This window comes from Nerophis lumbriciformis, linkage group LG39, assembly GCF_033978685.3.
Source record: "Nerophis lumbriciformis linkage group LG39, RoL_Nlum_v2.1, whole genome shotgun sequence".
Lineage (NCBI taxonomy): Eukaryota > Metazoa > Chordata > Actinopteri > Syngnathiformes > Syngnathidae > Nerophis > Nerophis lumbriciformis.
The window spans coordinates 821398-845000 of record NC_084586.2 but is presented as its reverse complement, the minus strand read 5'-3'; the positions used below and the strand labels follow the sequence as shown (position 1 = coordinate 845000).

The window sequence follows — 23603 nt, the reverse complement described above, 5'->3', positions numbered from 1 at the left end:
CTTGTTATTAGTGAGAATATACTTATTTTAAGGTATTTTGGGGTTCATTGAGGTTAGCTAATTTTACTTGTTTTGGAAAGTCTTGACAAGCCGAATTTTTTCGTTCTATTGGCAGATAATTTTGCTTAGTTCAAATAAAATACCCCTAATTTTTTATATATTTTTTTCTTGTTTGTGAACACTGGCTTTTTGCAGTGTGCTTAACAAAAAAAGGTAACATAACTAAAAACATGTTTTATATTCTAGGTATATGACCTATATTGAGTAAAACATAATTGAAATTAGAATATCAAGTGTTGCAAAGCTAAGTCATCAACACTCACAAGTATACAACTTATTTTTTAAAGTAATAATTTCTTACTTCAAGCATGGAAAAAAATGTTTTTACTTAATTTAGGAATATTTTTCAACATATTGAGCAAAAAGGTCTCTTTTTTTTCTACCAAGAAAAGTGCAGTTGTTATTAGTGAGAATATACTTATTTTAAGGTATTTTTGGGTTCATTGAAGTTAGCTAATTTTACTTGTTTTGGAAAGTCTTGACAAGCCGAATTTTTTCGTTCTATTGGCAGATAATTTTGCTTAGTTCAAATAAATAACCCCTAATTTTTTATATATTTTTTTCTTGTTTTTGAACACTGTCTTTTTGCAGTGTGCTTAACAAAAAAAGGTGACATGACTGAAAACGTGTTTTATATTCTAGGTATATGACCTATATTGAGTAAAACATAATTGAAACTAGAATATCAACTGTTGCAAAGCTGTGTCATTAACACTCACAAGTATAAAACTTATTTTTTAAAGTAATAATTTCTTAATTCAAGAATGAAAAAAAATTTTTTTTACTTAATTTAAGAATATTTTTCAACATATTGATTAAAAAGATCTCTTTTTTTTTCTACCAAGAAAAGTGCACTTGTTATTAGTGAGAATATACTTATTTTAAGGTATTTTTGGGTTCATTGAGGTTAGCTAATTTTACTTGTTTTGGAAAGTCTTGACAAGTTGAATTTTTTTGTTCTATTGGCAGATAATTTTGCTTAGTTCAGCTAAAATACCCCTAATTTTTATATATTTTTTTCTTGTTTTTGAACACTGGCTTTTTGCAGTGTGCTTAACAAAAAAAGGTAACATAACTAAAAACATGTTTTATATTCTAGGTATGTGACCTATATTGAGTAAAACATAATTGAAACTAGAATATCAAGTGTTGCAAAGCTAAGTCATCAACACTCACAAGTATACAACTTATTTTTTAAAGTAATAATTTCTTACTTCAAGCATGGAAAAAAATGTTTTTACTTAATTTAGGAATATTTTTCAACATATTGAGCAAAAAGGTCTCTTTTTTTTCTACCAAGAAAAGTGCAGTTGTTATTAGTGAGAATATACTTATTTTAAGGTATTTTTGGGTTCATTGAAGTTAGCTAATTTTACTTGTTTTGGAAAGTCTTGACAAGCCGAATTTCTTCGTTCTATTGGCAGATAATTTTGCTTAGTTCAAATAAAATACCCCTAATTTTTTATATAATTTTTTCTTGTTTTTGAACACTGGCTTTTTGCAGTGTGCTTAACAAAAAAAAGGTGACATAACTGAATACGTGTTTTATATTCTAGGTATATGACCTATATTGAGTAAAACATAATTGAAACTAGAATATCAAGTGTTGCAAAGCTGTGTCATTAACACTCACAAGTATAAAACTTATTTTTTAAAGTAATAATTTCTTACTTCAAGCATGAAAAAAAAAAAAAGTTACTTAATTTAAGAATATTTTTCAACATATTGAGCAAAAAGGTCTCTTTTTTTTCTACCAAGAAAAGTGCACTTGTTATTAGTGAGAATATACTTATTTTAAGGTATTTTTGGGTTCATTGAGGTTAGCTAATTTTACTTGTTTTGGAAAGTCTTGACAAGTTGAATTTTTTTGTTCTATGAGCAGATAATTTTGCTTAGTTCAGCTAAAATACCCCTAATTTTTATATATTTTTTTCTTGTTTTTGAACACTGGCTTTTTGCAGTGTGCTTAACAAAAAAAAGGTGACATAACTGAAAACGTGTTTTATATTCTAGGTATATGACCTATATTGAGTAAAACATAATTGAAACTAGAATATCAAGTGTTGCAAAGCTGTATCATTAACACTCACAAGTATACAACTTATTTTTTAAAGTAATCATTTCTTACTTCAAGCATGAAAAAAAATTGTTTTACTTAATTTAAGAATATTTTTCAACATATTGATTAAAAAGATCTCTTTTTTTTCTACCAAGAAAAGTGCACTTGTTATTAGTGAGAATATACTTATTTTAAGCTATTTTTGGGTTCATTGAGGTTAGCTAATTTTACTTGTTTTGGAAAGTCTTGACAAGCCGAATTTTCTTGTTCTATTGGCAGATAATTTTGCTTAGTTCAAATAAAATACCCCTAATGTTTTATATATTTTTTTCTTGTTTTTGAACACTGGCTTTTTGCAGTGTACTTAAAAAAATGTGACATAACTGAAAATGTGTTTTATATTCTAGTTCCTTCAAAATTAGCCACCCTTTGCTCTGATTACTTTTTCGCACACTCCTGGTTAGCATATCCAGGGTTTCTCGCAGCGCTTCGTTGTTAAGGCGGCCACCTTAACAACAAAGAGCCACCGCCTAAACTAAAGTCTTAAAATAAAAAAAATAAAATTATTATTATTATTTTATTTTTTTTCAATTATTATTAAAAAAAATTTTTTAAGACTTTAGTTTAGGCGGTGGCTCTTTGTTGTTAAGGCGTGTGTGTGTTACGGACAGCAAAGCCCTGTCTGTCTGAGAGAAAGACAAGCATTATTGACCTACAGTTAACAACTAAGTTATTTCACTTGACCTTTTTCTGTGTTGAAGCAGCAAAAAAAGGATGTTATGTTAAATGAAGAGTTTCTGTCTCTGATAGTTGATATAATAATGTAACTGCATCATAAAGCCTACATGAACTCCATGGTGTTCAGGGATGAATAGTCTCTCCTATTGCTTATAGCTTTTTCAGCTATAGTTACATTAATCATTAGTAATGGAGCAGCCTAGTTTTGAATGGCAGGGTCCCTGCTATCACATGTTGATAAAAATATAACATTTACATAATACAAATCAACTACAGGCTTCCCAAATGCTGTAATAAATTAAGCATGATGAGTTGAGCATATGTCAGCATGTGGTCCCACTTTTAACTCTTTTTTTTCAAACGCTTATTGCAAACGCTTATTTACAGTAAGTCATTAATTTACCGCAATTTTCGGAGTATAAGTCGCTCCGGAGTATAAGTCGCACCGGCCGAAAATGCATAATCAAGAAGGAAAAAAACATATATAAGTCACACTGGAGTATAAGTCGCATTTTTGGGGACATTTATTTGATAAAAGCCAACACCAAGAATAGACATTTGAAAGGCAATTAAAAATAAATTAAAAATAGTGAACAACAGGCTGAATAAGTGTACGTTATATGAGGCATAAATAAGCAACTGGTATGTTAACGTAACATATTATGGTAAGAGTCATTCAAATAACTATAACATATAGAACATGCTATACGTTTACCAAACAATCTGTCACTCCTAATCGCTAAACCCGATGAAATCTTATACGTCTAGTCTCTTACGTGAATGAGCTAAATAATATTATTTGATATTTTACGGTCATGTGTTAATCATTTCGCACTTAAGTCGCTCCTGAGTATACGTCGCACCCCCGGCCAAACTATGAAAAAAACTGCGACTTATAGTCCGAAAAATACGGTAACAGGATAATGCATACATTAGATTTGTTTTCAAAACGGTCACAAAAAAGTGACAAGACACAAAACAGTCCTAGCTACCTGAGATACTAAGTATGTCATTATTTTGACTTAGTAAATATTGACTTACTAAGACAAAATAATGACATACTTAGTATCTCAGGTAACTAGAACATTTAACATGATTTGTATTATGTAAATGTTATATTTTTATTATGTAAATGTTATATTTTTATCAACATGTGATAGCAGGGACCCTGCCATTCAAAACTAGGCTGCTACATTACTAATAATTAATGTAACTATAGCTGAAAAAGCTATAAGCAATAGGAGAGACTATTCATCCCTGAACACCATGGATTTCATGTAGGCTTTATGATGCAGTTACATTATTATATCAACTATCAGAGACAGAAACTCTTCATTTAACATAGTGTCCTTTTTTTGCTGCTTCAACACAGAAAAAGGTCAAGTGAAATAACTTAGTTGTTAACTGTAGGTCAATAATGCTTGTCTTTCTCTCAGACAGACAGGGCTTTGCTGTCCGTAACACACACATGCCTTAACAACAAAGAGCCACCGACTAAACTAAAGTCTTAAAAAAAAAAATAATAATAATTGAAAAAAAAAATAATAATAATAATAATAATTTTCAATATTTACTAAGTCAAAATAATGACATACTTAGTATCTCAGGTAACCAGGACTGTTTTGTGTCTTGTTTTTACTTTACGGAAAAATATCGAGATATATATCGTATATTGCCGTTCAGCATACGGAGCGGAAAACACAACCAAAAATTGTAGGCTTCTTCACGCGACGAAGCCGGCCTACTTCACCACAGTCTGTAGTCTATTGCCCGCCCCCAGTGATGGTGGCGACAGGCCAAGCATGTTTAGCTATTCCTCGTCCTCCGGGGACGACACTTGTCAAAAAAATACTTTGTCGCCATGGAGACGAGGACCGGTGATTTCCAAATGGCTTCGCTGCATTCTGGAGGGACGTTAGCCACTTGCAAGAATGCGACAATACGCTGCGTTTCTTCGCTTGCCGCGGTCAAATTTATATTGTTTATTGTCTTAATTGCGCAACCTTAATATAATACTGTGATATATATTTACACATGTCGGCCACTCGTTTCAGTAACACATTGCAAAGTATCTCACTGGTAAAAAACAAAAACGAAAGGAATTCCACACGTCAAAAATCTGCCTCGTCATTGGCCTTGATGAGGTTTTAGTTTTGGTCTAGTCAAACCGGTTTGACTCCTTTTCACTCCACGGCCCGTGAGGCCTCCGCATTAATAATACAATGAGTGTCAGGTTCTACGCACAAGAACATGCTGCCCACTCGAGGTGCCGGCTGACGTTAGGAGTCCCACGGTGATGTGGTCCCACTCAACATGATGAGACTTAAACGATGGTGGAGTCATTAAAGGACACAGTTAGTGTGTAACATTTTAGGCCTTAACAGTGGTGTTGTATTAGGAGCTACAAAAAGTTCAACTACACATTTTTTTGTTAGGAGTCCAAATGGGCATCAGTGATGATTCAGGAGTTAAAAAGGGAGGTCAACTACACCGTAGAGACCTAATTGTGGCGTTAATTTACAAAGCACTGTACCGAGTTAAAGTAAACATTGTGAGGATGTACTACACTGCAAAAAGTCAGTGTTCAAAAACAAGAAAAAATTAAAATAAAATGAGGGGTATTTTATTTGAACTAAGCAAAATTATCTGCCAATAGAACAAGAACATTCGGCTTGTCAAGACTTTCCAAAACAACTAAAATTAGCTAACCTCATTGAACCCCAAAATACCTTCAAATAAGAATATTCTCACTAATAACAACCGTACTACTATATGAGTACGTATTTTCTATTGTTTCATTGAAAATAAAACAGCAAAGTCCATTTGGCTGTCATCTGTTTTAATTATGAGACACAATTGTGTCAAAGTCAGGATTTTTTTGCTCATGCTTGAAATAAGAAATTATTACTTTAAAAAAGTAGTTTTATACTTGTGAGTGTTGATGACACAGCTTTGCAACACTTGATATTCTAGTTTCAAGCATGTTTTACTCAATATAGGTCATCAAATCTCAGCAACAAGCTGTAATATCTTACTGAGATCATTTAGGACCAAAACCCTTAAAACAAGTAAAACACTCTAACATAAAATCTGCTTAGTTAGAAGAATTTTCTTATCAGACAGAAAATAAGCAAATATCACCCTTATTTGAGATATTTCATCTTACTTAGATTTTAGTTTTTGCAGTGTAGGAGTTAAAATGAGTTAAACTACACATGGTGATGGTTTAAGCGGCGTTCAAATGGAGTTAAACTACACGGGTGATGCAGTTTTAGGAGTTAAAATGCAGCAAAACTACAAATAGTGATAATGTGTTCGGAGTCTAAAATGAGTTACGTTGTGATAATGAGGTGAGAGTTAAAAATAGTTCATCTACAAATGATGATGATGTATTTATTAGCAGTAAAAAATTAGTTAAACTACGAATGGTGGTGATGTAGTAGGACTTAAAAAGGGGAGTTAAACTACACGATAGAGACCTAATTGTGGCGTTTACTTACGACGCACTGTACTGTTTTAAGCCTTAAAAGTGACCGTGGTGATGTATTTGGTGTTGAAAATGGAGTTTTCCCATGACGATTTAGGAGTTAAAAAGGGAGTTAAACTACACCATAGAGACCTAATTGTGGCGTTCATTTACGAAGCACTGTACCGAGTTAAAGTAAACATAGTAATGATGTACTTGGAGTGAAAATGAGTTATACTATACATGGTGATGGTTTAAACGGCGTTCAAATGGAGTTCAACTACACAGGTGATGATGTAGTAGGAGTTAAAAAGGGAGTTAAACTACACGATAGAGACCTAATTGTGGCGTTTACTTACGGCGCACTGTACTGTTTTAAACCTTAAAAGTGACCATGGTGATGTATTTGGTGTTGAAAATAGAGTTTTCCCATGATGATTTAGGAGTTAAAAAGGGAGTTAAACTACCCGATAGAGTCCTAATTGTGGCGTTTATTTACGAAGCACTGTACCGAGTTAAAGTAAACGTTGTGATGATGTACTAGGAGTTAAAATGAGTTAAACTACACATGGTGATGGTTTAAACGGTGTTCAAATGGAGTTAAGCTACACAGGTGATGATGTAGTAGGAGTTAAAAAGGGAGTTAAACTACACAATAGAGACCTAATTGTGGCGTTTACTTACGGTGCACTGTACTGTTTTAAGCCTTAAAAGTGACCGTGGTGATGTATTTGGTGTTGAAAATGGAGTTTTCCCATGACGATTTAGGAGTTAAAAAGGGAGTTAAACTACACCATAGAGACCTAATTGTGGCATTTATTTACGAAGCGCTGTACTGAGTTAAAGTAAACATTGTGATGATGTACTAGGAGTTAAAATGAGTTAAACTACACATGGTGATGGTTTAATTGGAGTTTAAATGGAGTTAAACTACACAGGTGATGATGTTTTAGGAGTTAAAATGCAGCAAAACTACAAATAGTGATAATGTGTTGGTAGGAGTTTAAAATGAGTTGCGTTGTGATGATGAGGTGAGAGTTAAAAATAGTTAATCTACAAATGATGCTGATGTATTAGCAGTAAAAAAGGAGTTAAACAACAAATGGTGATGATGTAGTAGGAGTTAAAAAGGGAGTTAAACTACACGATAGAGACCTAATTGTGGCGTTTACTTACGACGCACTGTACTGTTTTAAGCCTTAATAGTGACCGTGGTGATGTATTTGGTGTTAAATGGAGTTTTCCCATGGCGATTTAGGAGTTAAAAAGGGAGTTAAACTACCCGATAGAGTCCTATTTGTGGCGTTTGTTTACGAAGCACTGTACTGAGTTAAAGTAAACATTGTGATGATGTACTAGGAGTTAAAATGAGTTAACCTATACATGGTGATGGTTTAAACGGCGTTCAAATAGAGTTAAACTACAAATGGTGATGATGTAGTAGGAGTTAAAAAGGGAGTTAAACTACACGATAGAGACCTAATTGTGGCGTTTACTTACGGCGCACTGTACTGTTTTAAGCCTTAAAAGTGACCGTGGTGATGTATTTGGTGTTGAAAATGGAGTTTTCCCATGACGATTTAGGAGTTAAAAAGGGAGTTAAACTACCCGATAGAGTCCTAATTGTGGCGTTTATTTACAAAGCACTGTACCGAGTTAAAGTGAACATTGTGATGATGTACTTGGAGTTAAAATGAGTTCAACTACACATGGTGATAGTTTAATTGGAGTTTAAATGGAGCTAAACTACACAAGTGATGATGTAGTAGGAGTTAAAAAGGGAGTTAAACTACCCGATAGAGTCCTAATTGTGGCGTTTGTTTACGAAGCACTGTGCCGAGTTAAAGTAAACATTGTGATGATGTACTAGGAGTTAAAATGAATTAAACTACACATGGTGATGGTTTAAACGGAATTCAAATGGAGTTAAACTACACAAGTGATGATGTTTTAAGAGTTCAAATGCAGCAAAACTTCAAATAGTGATAATGTGTTGGTAGGAGTTTAAAATGAGTTGCGTTGTGATGATGAGGTGAGAGTTAAAAATAGTTCATCTACAAATGATGCTGATGTATTAGCAGTAAAAAAGGAGTTAAACAACAAATGGTGATGATGTAGTAGGAGTTAAAAAGGGAGTTAAACTACACAATAGAGACCTAATTGTGGCGTTTACTTACGGTGCACTGTACTGTTTTAAGCCTTAAAAGTGACCGTGGTGATGTATTTGGTGTTGAAAATGGAGTTTTCCCATGACGATTTAGGAGTTAAAAAGGGAGTTAAACTACCCGATAGAGTCCTAATTGTGGCGTTTGTTTACAAAGTACTGTACTGAGTTAAAGTAAACATTGTGATGATGTACTAGGAGTTAAAATGAGTTAATCTACACATGGTGATGGTTTAATTGGAGTTTAAATGGAGTTAAACTACACAGGGGATGATGTTTTAGAAGTTAAAATGCAGCAAAACTACAAATAGTGATAATGTGTTGGTAGGAGTTTAAAATGAGTTGCGTTGTGATGATGAGGTGAGAGTTAAAAATAGTTAATCTACAAATGATTATGATGTATTAGCAGAAAAAAAAAAAGAGTTAAACTACACATTGTGACAATGTGTTAGGAGGCACAAAGAGTTAAACTACAAATGGTGATGATGTAGTAGGAGTTAAACAGGGAGTTAAACTACTACTTTTAAGCCTTAAAAGTGACCGTGGTGATGTATTTGGTGTTGAAAATGGAGTTAACCAACCGTGTTGATATGTTGTTGGATCAAGATCACATCAACTCCCATGACGATTTAGGAGTTAAAAAGGGAGTTAAACTACCCGATAGAGTCCTATTTGTGGCGTTTATTTACAAAGCACTGTACCGAGTTAAAGTAAACATTGTGATGATGTACTAAGAGTTAAAATGAGTTAACCTATACATGGTTATGGTTTAAACGGCGTTCAAATAGAGCTAAACTACACAGGTGATGATGTAGTAGGAGTTAAAAAGGGAGGTAAACTACACGATAGAGACCTAAATGTGGCGTTTATTTACGGCGCACCGTACTGTTTTAAGCCTTAAAAGTGACCGTGGTGATGTATTTGGTGTTGAAAATGGAGTTTTCCCATGACGATTTAGGAGTTAAAAAGGGAGTTAAACTACACCATAGAGTCCTAATTGTGGCGTTTGTTTATGAAGCACTGTACTGAGTTAAAGTAAACATTGTGATGATGTACTAGGAGTTAAAATGAGTTAAACTACACATGGTGATGGTTTAATTGGAATTTAAATGGAGTTAAACTACACAGGTGATAATGTTTTAGTAGTTAAAATGCAGCAAAACTACAAATAGTGATAATGTGTTGGTAGGAGTTTAAAATGAGTTGCGTTGTGATGATGAGGTGAGAGTTAAAAATAGTTAATCTACAAATGATTATGATGTATTAGCAGTAAAAAAAAAAAGAGTTAAACTACAAATGGTGATTATGTAGTAGGAGTTAAACAGGGAGTTAAACTACTACTGTTAAGCCTTAAAAGTGACCGTGGTGATGTATTTGGTGTTGAAAATGGAGTTAACCAACCGTGTTGATATGTTGTTGGATCAAGATCACATCAACTCCCATGACGATTTAGGAGTTTAAAAGGGAGTTAAACTACCCGATAGAGACCTAATTGTGGCGTTTATTTACAAAGCACTGTACCGAGTTAAAGTAAACATTGTGATGATGTACTTGGAGTTAAAATGAGTTCAACTACACATGGTGATAGTTTAATTGGAGTTTAAATGGAGTTAAACTACACGGGTGATGCAGTTTTAGGAGTTAAAATACAGCAAAACTACAAATAGTGATAATGTGTTCGGAGTTTAAAATGAGTTGCGTTGTGATGATGAGGTAAGAGTTAAAAATAGTTAACCTACAAATGATGATGATGTATTAGCAGTAAAAAAGGAGTTAAACAACAAATGGTGATGATGTAGTAGGAGTTAAAAAGGGAGTTAAACTACACGATACAGACCTAATTGTGGCGATTACTTACGACGCACTGTACTGTTTTAAGCCTTAATAGTGACCGTGGTGATGTATTTGGTGTTGAAAATTGAGTTTTCCATTACGATTTAGGAGTTAAAAAGGGAGTTAAACTACCCGATAGAGTCCTAATTGTGGCGTTTGTTTACGAAGCACTGTACTGGGTTAAAGTAAACATTGTGATGATGTACTAGGAGTTAAAATGAGTTAAACTACACATGGTGATGGTTTAATTGGAGTTTAAATGGAGTTAAACTACACAGGTGATGATGTTTTAGGAGTTAAAATGCAGCAAAACTACAAATAGTGATAATGTGTTGGTAGGAGTTTAAAATCAGTTGCGTTGTGATGATGAGGTGAGAGTTAAAAATAGTTAATCTACAAATGATGATGATGTATTAGCAGTAAAAAAGGAGTTAAACAACAAATGGTGATGATGTAGTAGGAGTTAAAAAGGGAGTTAAACTACACAATAGAGACCTAATTGTGGCGTTTACTTACGACGCACTGTACTGTTTTAAGCCTTAAAAGTGACCGTGGTGATGTATTTGGTGTTGAAAATGGAGTTTTCCCATGACGATTTAGGAGTTAAAAAGGGAGTTAAACTACCCGATAGAGTCCTAATTGTGGCGTTTGTTTACAAAGTACTGTACTGAGTTAAAGTAAACATTGTGATGATGTACTAGGAGTTAAAATGAGTTAATCTACACATGGTGATGGTTTAATTGGAGTTTAAATGGAGTTAAACTACACAGGGGATGATGTTTTAGAAGTTAAAATGCAGCAAAACTACAAATAGTGATAATGTGTTGGTAGGAGTTTAAAATGAGTTGCGTTGTGATGATGAGGTGAGAGTTAAAAATAGTTAATCTACAAATGATGCTGATGTATTAGCAGTAAAAAAGGAGTTAAACTACAAATGGTGATGATGTAGTAGGACTTAAAAAGGGGAGTTAAACTACACGATAGAGACCTAAATGTGGCGTTTACTTACGGCGCACTGTACTGTTTTAAGCCATAAAAGTGACCGTGGTGATGTATTTGGTGTTGAAAATGGAGTTTTCCCATGACGATTTAGGAGTTAAAAAGGGAGTTAAACTACCCGATAGAGTCCTAATTGTGGCGTTTGTTTACGAAGCACTGTACCGAGTTAAAGTAAACGTTGTGATGATGTACTCGGAGTTAAAATGAGTTAAACTACACATGGTGATGGTTTAAACGGTGTTCAAATGGAGTTAAGCTACACAGGTGATGATGTAGTAGGAGTTAAAAAGGGAGTTAAACTACACGATAGAGACCTAATTGTGGCGTTTACTTACGGCGCACTGTACTGTTTTAAGCCTTAAAAGTGACCGTGGTGATGTATTTGGTGTTGAAAATGGAGTTTTCCCATGACGATTTAGGAGTTAAAAAGGGAGTTAAACTACACCATAGAGACCTAATTGTGGCATTTATTTACGAAGCGCTGTACTGAGTTAAAGTAAACATTGTGATGATGTACTAGGAGTTAAAATGAGTTAAACTACACATGGTGATGGTTTAATTGGAGTTTAAATGGAGTTAAACTACACAGGTGATGATGTTTTAGGAGTTAAAATGCAGCAAAACTACAAATAGTGATAATGTGTTGGTAGGAGTTTAAAATGAGTTGCGTTGTGATGATGAGGTGAGAGTTAAAAATAGTTAATCTACAAAAGATGCTGATGTATTAGCAGTAAAAAAGGAGTTAAACAACAAATGGTGATGATGTAGTAGGAGTTAAAAAGGGAGTTAAACTACCCGATAGAGTCCTAATTGTGGCGTTTGTTTACGAAGCACTGTACTGAGTTAAAGTAAACATTGTGATGATGTACTAGGAGTTAAAATGAGTTAATCTACACATGGTGATGGTTTAATTGGAGTTTAAATGGAGTTAAACTACACAGGGGATGATGTTTTAGAAGTTAAAATGCAGCAAAACTACAAATAGTGATAATGTGTTGGTAGGAGTTTAAAATCAGTTGTGTTGTGATGATGAGGTGAGAGTTAAAAATAGTTCATCTACAAATGATTATGATGTATTAGCAGAAAAAAAAAAAGAGTTAAACTACACATTGTGACAATGTGTTAGGAGGCACAAAGAGTTAAACTACAAATGGTGATGATGTAGTAGGAGTTAAACAGGGAGTTAAACTACTACTTTTAAGCCTTAAAAGTGACCGTGGTGATGTATTTGGTGTTGAAAATGGAGTTAACCAACCGTGTTGATATGTTGTTGGATCAAGATCACATCAACTCCCATGACGATTTAGGAGTTTAAAAGGGAGTTAAACTACCCGATAGAGACCTAATTGTGGCGTTTATTTACAAAGCACTGTACCGAGTTAAAGTAAACATTGTGATGATGTACTTGGAGTTAAAATGAGTTCAACTACACATGGTGATAGTTTAATTGGAGTTTAAATGGAGTTAAACTACACGGGTGATGCAGTTTTAGGAGTTAAAATACAGCAAAACTACAAATAGTGATAATGTGTTCGGAGTTTAAAATGAGTTGCGTTGTGATGATGAGGTGAGAGTTAAAAATAGTTAACCTACAAATGATGATGATGTATTAGCAGTAAAAAAGGAGTTAAACAACAAATGGTGATGATGTAGTAGGAGTTAAAAAGGGAGGTAAACTACACGATACAGACCTAATTGTGGCGATTACTTACGACGCACTGTACTGTTTTAAGCCTTAAAAGTGAAAATGGAGTTTTCCCATGACGATTAAGGAGTTAAAAAGGGAGTTAAACTACCCGATAGAGTCCTAATTGTGGCGTTTGTTTACGAAGCACTGTACCGAGTTAAAGTAAACGTTGTGATGATGTACTAGGAGTTAAAATGAGTTAAACTACACATGGTGATGGTTTAAACGGAATTCAAATGGAGTTAAACTACACAAGTGATGATGTAGGAGTTAAAAAGGGAGTTAAACTACCCGATAGAGTCCTAATTGTGGCGTTTGTTTACGAAGCACTGTACTGAGTTAAAGTAAACATTGTGATGATGTACTAGGAGTTAAAATGAGTTAAACTACACATGGTGATGGTTTAATTGGAGTTTAAATGGAGTTAAACTACACAGGGGATGATGTTTTAGAAGTTAAAATGCAGCAAAACTACAAATAGTGATAATGTGTTGGTAGGAGTTTAAAATGAGTTGCGTTGTGATGATGAGGTGAGAGTTAAAAATAGTTAATCTACAAATGATTATGATGTATTAGCAGTAAAAAAAAAAAAGAGTTAAACTACACATTGTGACAATGTGTTAGGAGGCACAAAGAGTTAAACTACAAATGGTGATGATGCAGTAGGAGTTAAACAGGGAGTTAAACTACTACTTTTAAGCCTTAAAAGTGACCGTGGTGATGTATTTGGTGTTGAAAATGGAGTTAACCAACCGTGTTGATATGTTGTTGGATCAAGATCACATCAACTCCCATGATGATTTAGGAGTTTAAAAGGGAGTTAAACTACCCGATAGAGACCTAATTGTGGCGTTTATTTACGAAGCACTGTACCGAGTTAAAGTAAACATTGTGATGATGTACTTGGAGTTAAAATGAGTTCAACTACACATGGTGATGGTTAAATGGCGTTCAAATGGAGTTAAACTACACGGGTGATGCAGTTTTAGGAGTTAAAATACAGCAAAACTACAAATAGTGATAATGTGTTCGGAGTTTAAAATGAGTTGCGTTGTGATGATGAGGTTAAGAGTTAAAAATAGTTAACCTACAAATGATGATGATGTATTAGCAGTAAAAAAGGAGATAAACAACAAATGGTGATGATGTAGTAGGAGTTAAAAAGGGAGTTAAACTACACGATAGAGACCTAATTGTGGCGTTTACTTACAGCGCACTGTACTGTTTTAAGCCTTAAAGGTGACCGTGGTGATGTATTTGGTGTTGAAAATGGAGTTTTCCCATGACGATTAAGGAGTTAAAAAGGGAGTTAAACTACCCGATAGAGTCCTAATTGTGGCGTTTGTTTACGAAGCACTGTACCGAGTTAAAGTAAACATTGTGATGATGTACTAGGAGTTAAAATGAGTTAAACTACACATGGTGATGGTTTAAACGGTGTTCAAATGGAGTTAAGCTACACAGGTGATGATGTAGTAGGAGTTAAAAAGGGAGTTAAACTACACGATAGAGACCTAATCGTGGCGTTTACTTACGGCGCACTGTACTGTTTTAAGCCTTAAAAGTGACCGTGGTGATGTATTTGGTGTTGAAAATGGAGTTTTCCCATGACGATTTAGGAGTTAAAAAGGGAGTTAAACTACACCATAGAGACCTAATTGTGGCATTTATTTACGAAGCGCTGTACTGAGTTAAAGTAAACATTGTGATGATGTACTAGGAGTTAAAATGAGTTAAACTACACATGGTGATGGTTTAATTGGAGTTTAAATGGAGTTAAACTACACAGGTGATGATGTTTTAGGAGTTAAAATGCAGCAAAACTACAAATAGTGATAATGTGTTGGTAGGAGTTTAAAATCAGTTGCGTTGTGATGATGAGGTGAGAGTTAAAAATAGTTCATCTACAAAAGATGCTGATGTATTAGCAGTAAAAAAGGAGTTAAACAACAAATGGTGATGATGTAGTAGGAGTTAAAAAGGGAGTTAAACTACACGATAGAGTCCTAATTGTGGCGTTTGTTTACGAAGCACTGTACTGAGTTAAAGTAAACATTGTGATGATGTACTAGGAGTTAAAATGAGTTAATCTACACATGGTGATGGTTTAATTGGAGTTTAAATGGAGTTAAACTACACAGGGGATGATGTTTTAGAAGTTAAAATGCAGCAAAACTACAAATAGTGATAATGTGTTGGTAGGAGTTTAAAATGAGTTGCGTTGTGATGATGAGGTGAGAGTTAAAAATAGTTAATCTACAAATGATTATGATGTATTAGCAGAAAAAAAAAAAGAGTTAAACTACACATTGTGACAATGTGTTAGGAGGCACAAAGAGTTAAACTACAAATGGTGATGATGTAGTAGGAGTTAAACAGGGAGTTAAACTACTACTTTTAAGCCTTAAAAGTGACCGTGGTGATGTATTTGGTGTTGAAAATGGAGTTAACCAACCGTGTTGATATGTTGTTGGATCAAGATCACATCAACTCCCATGACGATTTAGGAGTTTAAAAGGGAGTTAAACTACCCGATAGAGACCTAATTGTGGCGTTTATTTACAAAGCACTGTACCGAGTTAAAGTAAACATTGTGATGATGTACTTGGAGTTAAAATGAGTTAAACTACACATGGTGATGGTTTAATTGGAGTTTAAATGGAGTTAAACTACACGGGTGATGCAGTTTTAGGAGTTAAAATACAGCAAAACTACAAATAGTGATAATGTGTTCGGAGTTTAAAATGAGTTGCGTTGTGATGATGAGGTGAGAGTTAAAAATAGTTAACCTACAAATGATGATGATGTATTAGCAGTAAAAAAGGAGTTAAACAACAAATGGTGATGATGTAGCAGGAGTTAAAAAGGGAGGTAAACTACACGATACAGACCTAATTGTGGCGATTACTTACGACGCACTGTACTGTTTTAAGCCTTAAAAGTGAAAATGGAGTTTTCCCATGACGATTTAGGAGTTAAAAAGGGAGTTAAACTACCCGATAGAGTCCTAATTGTGGCGTTTGTTTACGAAGCACTGTACTGAGTTAAAGTAAACATTGTGATGATGTACTAGGAGTTAAAATGAGTTAAACTACACATGGTGATGGTTTAAACGGAATTCAAATGGAGTTAAACTACACAAGTGATGATGTAGGAGTTAAAAAGGGAGTTAAACTACCCGATAGAGTCCTAAATGTGGCGTTTGTTTACGAAGCACTGTACTGGGTTAAAGTAAACATTGTGATGATGTACGAGGAGTTAAAATGAGTTAAACTACACATGGTGACGGTTTAAATGGAGGTCAAACGGAGCTGAACTACACAGGTGATGATGTTTTAGGAGTTAAATGATTCCCGGGCGCGGCCACCGCTGCTGCTCACTGCTCCCCTCACCTCCCAGGGGGTGATCAAGGGTGATGGGTCAAATGCAGAGAATAATTTTACCACACCTAGTGTGTGTGTGTGTGACAATCATTGGTTAACTTTAACTTAAAATGCAGTAAAACTACAAATAGTGAAAATGCGTTTAAAGTGAGTTACATTGTGATGATGAGGTAAGAGTTAAAAAATAGTTCATCTACAAATGATGATGATGTATTAGCAGTTAAAAAGGAGTTTAACTTCACATGGCGATGATGTATTAGGAGTCATAAAAAAAGAGTTAAACATATCAGGAGTTAAAAAGAGTTCAACTTCACATGGCGATGATGAGTCAAGAAAGAGTTCAACTATGTTGATGTGTTAGGAGTTCAACTACACATTATACTAACCGCTGAGACTCCTCCAGAGGTGGAGTCGGAGCACACCGAACCAACAAAAGCAATCCCCAGCACACCTCCTGGAAACGCACCTGAGCGACCGCTAAAAAAAAGCCAAAGCAACAAAAATATCATTAAGAATTTCAGCAAATGACAGAGTGGCATTTCAACTTGTAAGACATGTCAGATACGAGCTGGCCCTTGTTTTTTTTTCTTATGCTTTTAAGTTGTGACCATCATTTGAGTGACGAGCATTTTAATTTTGGAATATTTGTCACAACCTTGTGCCGTTTGAGCAATTAAAGGTTAACATATTGTTGCACGTTGTCGTTCCCTGCTTCGTCTGCACAAGAAACAAACATACGTGTTGATTAGACAGTTGACATGCGCATTCAGAGATCGACACAATCCTGCCCTCCGACCATCCAAACTGGGAAAGTCAATGCGTAGGGGAAGAAGCGGAAGAACGAAGCATAGAAACAATCCAACAAAAACACATCTAACTGCTAGCTTGGTTGCAGAGCGCAACCGCAACCGCAAACGTCCAAAAGACCAACTTTTATCCATGAAAATATTGAGAGGAAGCAGATGCTGTTTGATATGTTTCAGTTAAGTTAGTTAAAGTACCAATGATTGTCACACACACACACAATAGGTGTGGTGAAATTTGTCCTCTGCATTTGACCCATCCCCTTGTTCACCCCCTGGGAGGTGAGGGGAGCAGTGGGCAGCAGCGGTGCCGCGCCCGGGAGTCATTTTTGGTGATTTAACCCCCAATTCCAAACCCCTGATGCTGAGTGCCAAGCAGGGAGGTAATGGGTTCCATTTTTATAGTATTTGGGGTTTGAACTCACAACCTACCGATCTCAGGGCGGACACGCTAACCACGAGGCCACTGAGAAGGTGGGTTGTGAGTTCAAACCCCGGCCGAGTCATTGGTACTTTAACTTTAACTACAAACCCTGTTTCCATATGAGTTGGGAAATTGATGTAAATATAAACGGAATACAATGATTTGCAAATCATTTTCAAGCCATATTCAGTTGAATATGCTACAAAGACAACATATTTGATGTTCAAACTGATAAACATTTTTTTTTTTTTTTTTTGCAACGGAGACCCCCGGACTGTTGAACAACTTAAGCTGTACATCAAGCAAGAATGGGAAAGAATTCCACCTGAGAAGCTTAAAAAATGTGTCTGCTCAGTTCCCAAACGTTTACTGAGGGTTGTTAAAAAGAAAGGCCATGTAACACAGTGGTGAATATGCCCTTTTCCCAACTACTTTGTCACGTGTTGCAGCCATGAATTTCTAAGTTAATTATTATTATATTTTGTCTTTATAGTGCATTCAATTGAATATGGCTTGAAAAGGATTTGCAAATCATTGTATTCCGTTTATATTTACATCTAACACAATTTCCCAACTCACGTGGAAACGGGGTTTGTAACTTAACTAAAACGTGTCAAACAGCATCTGCTTCCTCTCAATATTTTCATGGATAAAAGTTGGTCTTTTTGCGGTCGCGTTCTGCGGAAGCTAGCAGTTAGATGTGTTTTTGTTGGATTGTTTCTATGCTTCGTTCTTCCGCTTCTTCCCCTACGCATGGACTTTCCCCAGTTTTGATAGTCGGAAGGCAGGATTGTGTCGATCTCTGAATGCGCATATCAACTGGATCAGTTTAGTCCTGACTCAACAAAGTGGACGATCGAGCATTACCTTTGTTACGACGACGTACATATCGCTTGTCCTCGACTCTGACCTCTCCGGTCTGTCGATCAAATACGTCCACGTGCAACAGAAACAGCAATATTATAGTTCCTATTGTTACACGACTTAGAAGCAGCCGGTAGGAGACACCTACAAGAGTAAATGTTGTACAATATAATTACATTGCTTCCTAAAACTACTGTAGTTGTTTGTAGTGCATTTTATTGTCATGTTTTTTCAAACCGTATTTCTTATCTAAAACTTTGTTTTTCTTTCTGGAAGGCATGTTACTTGTTAAAATATGAAGGTGCTGAGTAGTCTGGGGTTCAATCCCAGGCTCGGGATCTTTCTGTGTGGAGTTTGCATGTTCTCCCCGTGACTGCGTGGGTTCCCTCCGGGTACTCCGGCTTCCTCCCACCTCCAAAGACATGCACCTGGGGATAAGTTGATTGGCAACACTAAATTGGCCCTAGTGTGTGGATGTGAGTGTGAATGTTGTCTGTCTATCTGTGTTGGCCCTGTGATGAGCTGGCGACTTGTCCAGGGTGTACCCCGCCTTCCGCCCGATTGTAGCTGAGATAGGCTCCAGCACCCCCCGCGACCCCGAAGGGAATAAGCGGTAGAAAATGGATGGGATGGATGGATGCAAGGCTGATTTGATAAAAGAGTGTTTTGAGTTTCAAACTCGGTCGCGCCATCTGCTCGTAAGTTGAGGTACCACTGTACATTTTGTCATTTGCAGCCTCTGTCAACTTACACTAGGAGCTGAGCCACGTCGTGGCGGTTCCTCTGCAAAAGGTCGGACCGCCTCCACCTGACGAAGTTGCGCAGCACATCGTTCGCAGAGCCCTCCACCGCGAAGGGGTTGGCTTCGCTAAAAATCTCCAGGCCCACGAGAACGATGCGGATGTTGAGCTGCCTGTAATACTAGGACAGAAAAGAAGGTATTGAGGACAATTTCTCCCGGTGGGTCTTGAATGTCTCACCCCGTCGAGCAGGTTGGCCATTTCCACCATCTCATCTCGTATCAGGGTCTCATTTTGTTGCCTGAATTGATACTGCGGATGAAATGAATGGTCAAATCAAATCAAACTTTGTATACCACTTTTCTTACAATGTAGCACAAAGTACTTTAAATTAAAAAAAACAAAAAAACAGTGCCCCTCGCCGGATAGTCAAACCTCGGATTCAGGAGGAACAGTGTGGTTTTTGTCCTGGTCGTGGAACTGTGGACCAGCTCTATACTCTCGGCAGGGTCCCTGAGGGTGCATGGGAGTTAGCCCAACCAGTCTACATGTGCTTTGTGGACTTGGAGAAGGCATTCGACCGTGTCTCTCGGGAAGTCCTGTGGGGAGTGCTCAAAGAGTATGGGATATCGGACTGTCTGATTGTGGCGATCCGTTCCCTGTATGATCAGTGTCAGAGCTTGGTTTGCATTGTAAGTCGGACACGTTTCCAGTGAGGGTTGGACTCCGCCAAGGCTGCCCTTTGTCACCGATTCTGTTCATAACTTTTATGGACAGAATTTCTAGGCGCAGTCAAGGCGTTGAGGGGATCCGGTTTGGTGGCTGCAGGATTAGGTCTCTGCTTTTTGCAGATGATGTGGTCCTGATGCCTTCATCTGGCCAGGATCTTCAGCTCTCACTGGATCGGTTCGCAGCTGAGTGTGAAGCGACTGGGATGAGAATCAACACCTCCAAGTCCGAGTCCATGGTTCTCGCCCGGAAAAGGGTGGAGTGCCATCTCCGGGTTGGGGAGGAGATCTTGCCCCAAGTGGAGGAGTTCAAGTACCTCGGAGTCTTGTTCACGAGTGAGGGAAGAGTGGATGGTGAGATCGACAGGCGGATCGGTGCGGCGTCTTCAGTAATGCGGACGCTGTATCGATCCGTTGTGGTGAAGAAGGAGCTGAGCCGTAAGGCAAAGCTCTCAATTTACCGGTCGATTTACGTTCCCATCCTCACCTATGGTCATGAGCTTTGGGTTATGACCGAAAGGACGAGATCACGGGTACAAGCGGCCGAAATGAGTTTCCTCCGCCGGGTGGCGAGGCTCTCCCTTAGAGATAGGGTGAGAAGCTCTGCCATCCGGGGGGAGCTCAAAGTAAAGCCGCTGCTCCTCCACATGGAGAGGAGCCAGATGAGGTGGTTCGGGCATCTGGTCAGGATGCCACCCGAGCGCCTCCATAGGGAGGTGTTTAGGGCACGTTCGACCGGTAGGAGGCCACGAAGAAGACCCAGGACACGTTGGGAAGACTATGTCTCCCGGCTGGCCTGGGAACGCCTCGGGATCCCCCGGGAGGAGCTGGACAAAGCATTCAGCATTCAATCAGACATTATTGATGATGTTCCTCAAAATAGATATACCGGCCCCCAGACAATTTTTTTTCTCTAAATTTGGCCCCAAGAGGCAAAATAATTGCCCAGGCGTGTTATAGTTGATCAACCAACTTACCCGGAGATTATCCACAACCAACACCAACTCCACGTATCTGGTCTGAGGCAGATTGCGTTTCTTCTATTGACACAACAAACAGTTAGAATCTGTCTTGCTGGGAAAAAAAAAATGTAAAGTGCGTGATGTGTCACAAATGTGAGCAACCAGACCCGCAGCAGCAGAGCCGACATGGATTCCTCAGCCTCGAACGGTTCATGGCTTTGCGTGTCCGTATCCTCGTGGAGGACTCCGCAAGAAACGGGTCCGGTCTGAACGTCAGACAGACGGTAGAGGAGGTGCTCGTTGGTGGCGGAGTCAGGGAAAGGCTCAAGCGCGAAGCTCTCGTTTGCGAAAAGTATCACACCCCTGGGGAGGAATCACAAACACGGTGTAAAGCCACACAGATCCATCAGAGTAGGTAAATACTGCCAGTCACAAAGAGCTGGTGCTGAGCTGGGAATAGGAGAAATAAGTTTATCATGTATTTCCAGTATTTACCATTACTGGCATATTAAATCATAATTGTTACATCAATAATGCAAATTAACTGTGGGGTGGGTGTTGTCGGAGGCAGATATTTACATATATCCGAATTTAAATGTTACTTCTTTTGATTTCATTGTCATATTACAAAACAGCTAGTGTTTTTCTTCCAAATGTGGTCTTTTGGTTGTCTGCAAAACTGTGTGCTTAACCTTGAAGTGAGGAATGTTAGAGAGAGTGATAATAAGCATTTGTTTTGGCTAGGGAGACATGAATGCCAGGGGGAGAGGGACTGAGGGGGAGAGGGTTTTGGGTCGGGGAGACAGACCATTTTGGCGGCGCGATAGAATGTTCTATGCTGGACTGGTCTCAAAACTATATCTGCAAAGCTTTGCCAATATATTACAAAATACCTATTCTGTCTCTGGTGGTTTTTCAACTCAGCTTTAAGTGTCGTAAAGAGCTTGGGAGCGACTTGTGACTTGAATTCCCTGGGAGGAACAACTGGTCCAAAACGCAACAGTGTATACAGTATTCCTTCCCCTTGAACTTCTCCATATTTTGTCACATTACAACCACAAACATAAATGTATTTTACTGTAATTGTATGTGAAAGAACATGAAATGGTATTCAATTGTGAAGTTTAAAGTGAAAAGAGTATTGTGCAAAAGTATTCATTCCCCTTGAGTCAATACTTTGTGACGCCACCTTTTGCTGCAATTACAGCTGTAGGTATTTAGGGTTTGTCTCTACCAGCTGTACAAATCCGGTGACGGAAATGTTTTCCTCATTCTTGTTTTCAAAACAGTTCAAGCTCAGTCAGATTACACGGAGAGCGTTTGTCAACCATTTGTTTACAGCGTTTGTTTACCATGAATTGATTAACGTGGACCCCGACTTAAACAAGTTGAAAAACTTATTGGGGTGTTACCATTTAGTGGTCAATTGTAGGGAATATGTACTGTACTGTGCAATCTACGAATAAAAGTTTCAATCAATCAATCAATCAATCAACCGCATTTTTCAGATCCTGCCATAGATTCTCGATTAGGTTTAGGTCTAGACCTAACCTAGACCTAGACCACACAATACATACCATACAAAGTTTTTTTCTTGCTTTGTGCTATGTATAAACCAGGGGTCTCAGACACACAGCCCCCACCTTAATGTGAAAATTGATTGTTAGTGCGGCCCGCAAGTTTTATATGAATGGCGCTTGACAGCGTCGTACTTGTTAACCCTCCCGATTTTTCCGGCAGACTACGAATTTCAGGGCAACTATTCTCTCGAACGTGCCTGAAGGTACAGCATTTAGCGCCCACTACAACTAACGTTTCAGCCTAGCCACAAGTTGTATGGGGCTTCTGCTTGCTCACGTAACTGATAGCAATACATACTTGGTCAACAACCACACAGGTTACACTGACGGTGGCGGTATAAAAAACTTTAACACTCTTACTAATAATGCGCCACACTGTGAACCCACACCAAACAAGAATGACAAACACATTTCGGGAGAACATCTGCACCTTAACACAACATAAACACAACAGAACAAATACCCAGAATCCCATGCAGCCCTAACTCTTCCGGGCTACATTATACACCCCCACTACCAAACCCCACCCACCTCAACCGACGCACGGAGGGGGAGCAGGGTTGAGGTGGGGGCAGGGTTTGCTGGTAGCAGGGGTGTATAATGTAGCCCGGAATAGTCAGTGCTGCATGGGATTCTGGGTATTTGTTCTGTTGTGTTTATGTTGTGTTAAGGTGCAGATGTTCTCCCGAAATGTGTTTGTCATTCTTGTTTGGTTTTGGTTCAAAGTGTGGCGCATTATTACTAAGAGTGTTTAAGTTGTTTTATATGGCCACCGTCAGTGTAACCTGTGTGGCTGTTGACCAAGTATGCATTGCTTTCACTTGCTTGTGCAAGTAGAAGATGCATACAACAAAAGGCTGGGCTGGCACGCTGTTTGTACAGATTGTAGAGGGCGCTAAATGCTGTACCATCATGGCACGCCCTTATTATTGTTAGGGTGAAAATCGGAGAATATTAATCCCGGGAGTTTACTGCGAGAGGCACCGAAATCCGGAAATCTCCCGGGAAAATCGGGAGGGTCGGCATGTATGCAGCTGAGCCGCATCAGAGTGATCAAAGAGCCGCGGGTTGCCGACCCCTGGTCTAGACTTTGACGGAGGCATTCAAAGATAT

At 37.6% G+C, this 23603-nt stretch overlaps 1 protein-coding gene across 1 annotated transcript in view; it reads right to left on the bottom strand.

Annotated features, from left to right (window-relative positions):
- The window catches only part of adam9b (ADAM metallopeptidase domain 9b), a 51169-nt gene that overhangs the window by 18986 nt on the left and 8580 nt on the right, over positions 1–23603 (bottom strand). The window contains exons 6-10 of the mRNA XM_061932155.2: positions 21078–21273; positions 20926–20988; positions 19461–19532; positions 19232–19401; positions 16776–16866 (exon numbers count right to left, since the gene is read on the bottom strand). Of these exons, the coding sequence (XP_061788139.1) occupies positions 16776–16866; positions 19232–19401; positions 19461–19532; positions 20926–20988; positions 21078–21273 (592 nt within the window). The remainder of the gene's footprint in view (positions 1–16775; positions 16867–19231; positions 19402–19460; positions 19533–20925; positions 20989–21077; positions 21274–23603) is intronic.